At 48.0% G+C, this 6,273-nt stretch overlaps 1 protein-coding gene across 1 annotated transcript in view; it reads right to left on the reverse strand.

The window, feature by feature from the left end:
* Window positions 1-4,741, reverse strand: part of LONP2 (lon peptidase 2, peroxisomal) — a 40,061-nt gene extending 35,320 nt beyond the window's left edge. The window contains exons 1-5 of the mRNA XM_079315846.1: window positions 4,425-4,741; window positions 3,408-3,642; window positions 2,584-2,715; window positions 1,161-1,283; window positions 175-335 (exon numbers count right to left, since the gene is read on the reverse strand). Of these exons, the coding sequence (XP_079171972.1) occupies window positions 175-335; window positions 1,161-1,283; window positions 2,584-2,715; window positions 3,408-3,642; window positions 4,425-4,657 (884 nt within the window). The 5' untranslated portion in view covers window positions 4,658-4,741. The remainder of the gene's footprint in view (window positions 1-174; window positions 336-1,160; window positions 1,284-2,583; window positions 2,716-3,407; window positions 3,643-4,424) is intronic.
* Between the last annotated feature and the right edge of the window lie 1,532 nt (window positions 4,742-6,273).

Consider the following 6,273-nt stretch of genomic DNA (forward strand, 5'->3'; position numbering starts at 1 on the left):
CTACCAGAAATTAAATGCAATAGAAAGCCTCTACTGCACCACAAGGCAGTGACTGCTGCCTGAGGTTTAAAATAATTTCAAAAACACAATCAACATGAATATATATCAAACAGGAAGAGGTATGCAAGATTTGTTTTAAATTTTAAAAGAAACCACCATTTAAAAGCCTCTTACCTTTTTATTTCTTTAAGACAAACTTTAAGAGCTTGTTCTGACATACTGGATGTTCTAATCTTTTTTTCTAGCATGACAACATCATCATGATCTTCTTCTTCCTCCTCATCTTCTGTAATGCTTCCATGAGTGATTCTTCTATTAGGACGAATAGCTACAACCTGTTCAATGGAAACAGAGGCACAGAATTGCACCAGGTCTTGGTTTTTAAATAGGCTGTGCCCTTTTGCTTTGAATGAAAATCATGGCAAAAAACAGCTAAGGTGTACAGAAGAACTCAGAACTGCAGAAATTAACTTCAAAAACTGCTATTGGTGCTCCTTTAAAAAGCTACAGCTCTTTATGTATTTTGTGAGTTCACCATATATCCTAAAGTAGCAAACACCACAAAACAAGAACAAAACTGAAAGGAGCTATTTCTGATATTTCAAGCACTGCAGCCCATTGTATTACACAGAATAAATTCATTCTTAACAAAATGGGTAAATCTCTCTTTTTTCATTTCTCAATGACTTCCCAGTTACTAAACTATATAAGTGCAGTTAGATGTAGCAAAGTAAACAAGCTCCACTTTACAACACCCATTCTTTATCTGTAGTTCAAAAGCTGCCACTCATCTGTAAAAGACAGACTTTTCACTGCACAGGCCAGAAGTCACTCTGTACATACCATGCACATGAACTGACTCTTCAGAGGAATCTGAGTATTCACTTAATGTCACAAAGTGCTCAGATAAAAAAAAAAATTAAATTTAAAAAAATTTCAATACAGCCTAGGCAGTTTTAAGACAAATATTTTGTCTTTTGTGCATCTACACAGCCAAAGTTGCCAGCTGGGTGTTCTCTGCAGCTCCAGACTATGATCACACACTATGGCTATACATTAAAAATGCACAGATTAATATAATGCATTCATTAGCCTATTTAAGAAGTACATCTTAGTATTTATTTAGAACATTTTAGTATCCCAAATTTAAAGATCCATACCCTTTTATCATCATCCTGTTTGGACTTTCTTGTTTTCTGAAGCAGCTTCAGGCCTTCAATCTGTCTAACAAGCAATGGTATGGTCATCTTGAACCGTTCTTCCAGCCTAACAGCATCTAAAATCTAAGAGCAAGGAGCTGTAAGCAAGTTGTAAGCAACAAGTTCACACTGATGAATCCTCACTCTGGGGGAAGAGAACATGGAGGTACTGCTACTGTCTTTTGACCAGAGGTATAGATTAGATGGATTTAGGAAAACAGGGAGCAAGAAAAGCAAGGAGAATACAGTACACAAAATCTAGCCTCAAGGGTCTGGATGCCTGAGCTACAAAGCACTTCAAACTAGAAAAAAATTATTTTATCCTGTCTAGCTTTAAAACATCTTAATAATTTAGTTGCATTTTCTGTGGCAAACATCTATTCATGTTCTATTTTTCAATTACTTGGCCTCAGGAAAGAGATGCCCCTGTTAAGAAAGTTACAGCATCATCTCCTTGGGTAATCTAGGCACACCTTGTGCCTTAGGGTTTTTGTTCAGAAACTTTTTTATTTTGTCTTTTTAATATTTTGCACACAATTCCATTTTCATATTAAATTAAGTTAATATGTGGAAATGGGTAGAATTCTGCTCCTCTGTATTTCCACAGCTTCCACCAGCTGCTCTCATTTTAGAACTTCAAATAATAAAATAACACACTAATAACTAATGTACCTTCCTCCAGCAGGATATTCAGCTATAGCACACACCTTCCCTTCAATTTACTGCATTAATTTCTACTTGTGGTGCTTTGAAAGAACCTAACACACTTTCAATTCCAGGTGTAGCATAAGCAGTTAGAGAAGGAAAGGAGCAACTTCCAAAACACAGCAAGCAAATACAGAAATCAGACAAATAAGCACCAAGCCATAAAGACCATTTTTGCATAGATTTACTTTGACATGTGGTATAAACTTAACCACTGTCTCAGTGTTTAAAGAAACCCAGACTTCAAGATATTTTAAAATGCATTTAATTCTAGTATTAAAAATATTTAAATTATCAAGTTATTAGCATTAAGGTATGTATAATAATAGTCAGCTGGGATAATTAATCAGAGTTTCAACACAATGTGAAGAAGGATTTATCATCTACATGGAAAGCCCACGCTTTACCTATTGTTTAATACAAAGAATAATTTCCAAGATTTCCCAACTAGACCTATTTACCTTAGGTGAGTTCTGCCATATGCATATATAAACACTTTAAACAACACCATCAAACCATTTTGCAAGCATTCATGCTCAGCTGTAACACAAATCCCTGTTGGCACAGCGCTATCGCTTTTCAGTCACAAGTGTAAGCAACTCCAAAATTACTGAAAAGTGACTGACTTCAAAAAGATAGTAACACCAAAGCCCACTGAAACTGCAGAAGAACACGATACCTGCAGCTTCTCCTGGTTGGTTGTTCGGATGATAGAGGTCAGGATATCTGGCAGAGCTTCTCTGGGCAGATTGTCCAGGAGACGCCGGAGCTTTGCCACTGCAGGCACGGACATATCCAGCATCTCAACCAGCTACAACACACAAGCAACAATGCCAATGGCCACTGGGTTTCTTTTGGAATTATCTCACTGGCTCTCTGATCCAAACAGGATTGTATCTTTCAGTGTGATGTATGTCTAGGTAGTTTGTTAAAAAGCTACTGAAATAAGTTGACCAAATGTTCACAGTGAGGCACTAACCCAGCATAGAGCACCAAGACTTGGAACCTTCTGCTTGTTAGAGAAGTTCAAAGGTACCACCATTGTTTGCAGCATTTTTTTTAAATACTTACATTTCCTATTTCCCCCACATACCCAGATTAAAACCTTCCCTATGACTCTTTTTCAATACATCCTTTAAATTCCAATTCATTACACTTCTATTGCATATATTTTCTTATATATCTGCAAAACTCTAGAAAAATTAATTAAATCTTTTACTAGAATGTATTTATAGTATAGCTGTATATGAAACAGCAACTTATGACAGTACCAACACAAGCAGTTTGCAGAGACTCAGCTGCAATGAGCTGTGTAGATACCCTGAAACTGGGCATAGAAACCTCAACCTGTAACAGTAACATTTATTTTGTAGCAGAAATACTGAAACTCTACTAGTAGCAGAAAAATATAGGAATTGAAGAAACAAAAGGGCAAATAGAACACAAATAAAGAGCCTAAATGTACCCACAGGTTATGTGACATACAAGAATAGAACAAATTACCTGTACTGCATACTTGTAGAATTGCTCTGACAGCTCTCCGAGCTCCTCCTCAGATTTATGGCCATTGGTGAACTGCTCAAGTCGATCTAACTGCTGTACTTCAGCAACGGGATAGGGCTTCTCCTTCAGCAGCTGCAGGATCTGGAACCGGCACAGGCCTGTCACCAGCAACGTGTAATGGGGCTTGGGCCAGTTGCTACCGACCACCTGAACTGCCAAGGCAGCAGTGCCAATCCTAAAAACAGATCAAATCCTTGTATTATCTGTCACCTTCCACAGAACATTTTGTGTGCTCCTTATCAGAAGCAACCAAGCTAGAGTTTGCAAGACTCTACTGGATCATAGCTCCTATCGTGAAATTAAATCAAATTATCCAATCCCCTTTGTAACACAGATTACAAACCCAAACCCTAAACCCTGAACACAAATGAGTTAACTGAAAAAACTAAGACACTGTAATACAGTCATGCAATTTAGAAACATATGTAATTTCTTCATAACAATGGATCTGGCTGTGGACAAGTACACTGACATTTCTGTTTAAGCAATATACACTGGGAAACAGGAGTGTTTGTAAATGACAGTTCTCCACTGACATTCCCGGCCTTCTACTGAATCAATGTTTTAGTATCTATGTAAGCATGTACAACAGAAGTTCTTTTCTTGCAACATCTTGCCAAGTCCACTGATATGATAAAGTTCAGGGAGCAATGGTTACCTCATGTTAGTTTCACCAGACAGAAACACAATGTGTTTCCATTCCATGTGAACTAAGTCAATATCCGTGTTACCTATTAGCTGAAAAATGCTATGCTAACAGCTGCGACAGCCCTAGACCTGCGTTCTTTCGTCTCATTTTGCGGGTCCTTAGCCTGTTCTCAACGTTCCCCTGCGGCCACCCCGTCGCGCAGCTGCCCGGGCCGTGGTGCGCGCAGGCTGCTCGGAGCCACAGGCGCCTCCGGGGCGGCGAGGCCGGGCCGCGCTCCGGGGCCCGCGGAGAGCCGGGCCGAGCCGCACCTGTGCAGGTTGGGCAGGTCATCGCAGTCGGAGGTGGGGTCGCTGGTGTTGGGGATGACACCGATGATGGTGCTCCGCAGCGAGGTGCCCTTCAGCAGCCGGCTGCGCACGAGCTGCATGTTGCGCGGCGAGTCCACGCTGGTGCGCATGGTGGAGCCGGGCAGCAGCACGCTCTCGTGCGTGAGCAGCAGCGGCAGCCGGGTGGGGATCTGGATAGCGCTGCCCGCCGCCATGGCTGCCGTGCCGCTCGCCCTGCCCCGCGCCCCTCAGGCCGGCCCCGCCGCCATGGCAGCCCGGCCCCTCGCGCGCCGCGGCCCCGCCCCCTACGGGCGCCGGTAGGGACGGGCCGCGCGCCGCCCGCTGCGCCCCCTGGCGGCGGCGGCCGCGCTGCCCCCGGCCGGGGCCCGGCCCCAATCGGCCGCGAATGGGCCGCGAATGGGCCGCGAATCGCCCCCGCCGCGCCGAGGCGCTCCCGCCGCTCCTGCTGCCGCTGCCGGCGCCTCTCGGGTCCGGTGTCCTTGCAAACACCGCGCCGGGCCGGTTCCCCGCCAGTCCCCCCGGGGCCGCTGCCCGCCGGCAGGTGTCAGGCTAGCACTGGCAATGGGCGCGGGCTGTGCGCTGCATCCAGCGCCAAGGGCTCCGACACTGCAGAGGAGGCGTGTAACAAATCGTCTGGGACGGTTAGGAGGTGAAATCCCTTTTTTTGTTGGCTTTTACACAAATTCTGCTTTCGTGCATCCGTGCAGGAGACGCTCAGCACCCTGTTTCAGAGTCACAGAACCGTTCGGGTTGGAAGGAGTTCTGGAGATCTCCCAGTCCCACCCGCTGATTCACCTGGCGCAGGTGGCAAAGGAACGCGCCCAGGTGGGTTTGAAAGGTCTCCAGAGAGGGAGAATCCACGCCCTCCCCAGAGGCATTCCAGGGCTCTGCCCCCCTCCATGGGAAGCAGCAGTTCCTCCTGTTGAGGGAGCAGGTGTGGCCAGGTGTGGCCAGGTGTGGCCAGGTGAGGGCAGGTGTGGCCAGGTGAGGGCAGGTGTGGCCAGGTGTGGGCAGGTGTGGCCAGGTGTGGGCAGGTGAGGGCAGGTGAGGGCAGGTGTGGCCAGGTGTGGGCAGATGTGGCCAGGTGTGGCCAGGTGTGGCCAGGTGTGGCCAGGTGAGGCCAGGTGAGGGCAGGTGTGGCCAGGTGTGGGCAGGTGTGGGCAGGTGAGGGCAGGTGTGGGCAGGTGAGGGCAGGTGTGGCCAGGTGTGGGCAGGTGTGGCCAGGTGGGGGCAGGTGTGGCCAGGTGTGGCCAGGTGAGGGCAGGTGTGGGCAGGTGTGGGCAGGTGTGGGCAGGTGAGGGCAGGTGTGGCCAGGTGTGGGCAGGTGTGGCCAGGTGTGGCCAGGTGAGGGCAGGTGAGGGCAGGTGTGGCCAGGTGAGGGCAGGTGAGGGCAGGTGTGGGCAGGTGAGGGCAGGTGTGGTCAGGTGTGGCCAGGTGAGGGCAGGTGAGGGCAGGTGTGGGCAGGTGAGGGCAGGTGTGGCCAGGTGTGGCCAGGTGTGGCCAGGTGAGGGCAGGTGAGGGCAGGTGTGGCCAGGTGAGGGCAGGTGAGGGCAGGTGTGGGCAGGTGAGGGCAGTGTCCTCCCACGTGCTCCCGGGAGCCCCGCAGCGGAGGGAGGAGCTCCGGGAGCCGGCAGCTCCCCGAGGACAGCGAGGAGCACAGCCCATCTGCTGCTGCCCGTTCCCAGACCGTTCCCAGCCTGGCTGCCTGGGAATTCCACTTCCACAGGGATGTTCAGCAGCTCTGGAGGTACCAGCCAGGGCACAGCTCACTGGGACAGCGAGCCAAAACTGCCTGCCCAGCTGAAAGGAC

The sequence above is a fragment of the Erithacus rubecula genome (genome assembly GCF_903797595.1).
Source record: "Erithacus rubecula genome assembly, chromosome: 12".
Classification (NCBI taxonomy): Eukaryota; Metazoa; Chordata; class Aves; order Passeriformes; family Muscicapidae; genus Erithacus; species Erithacus rubecula.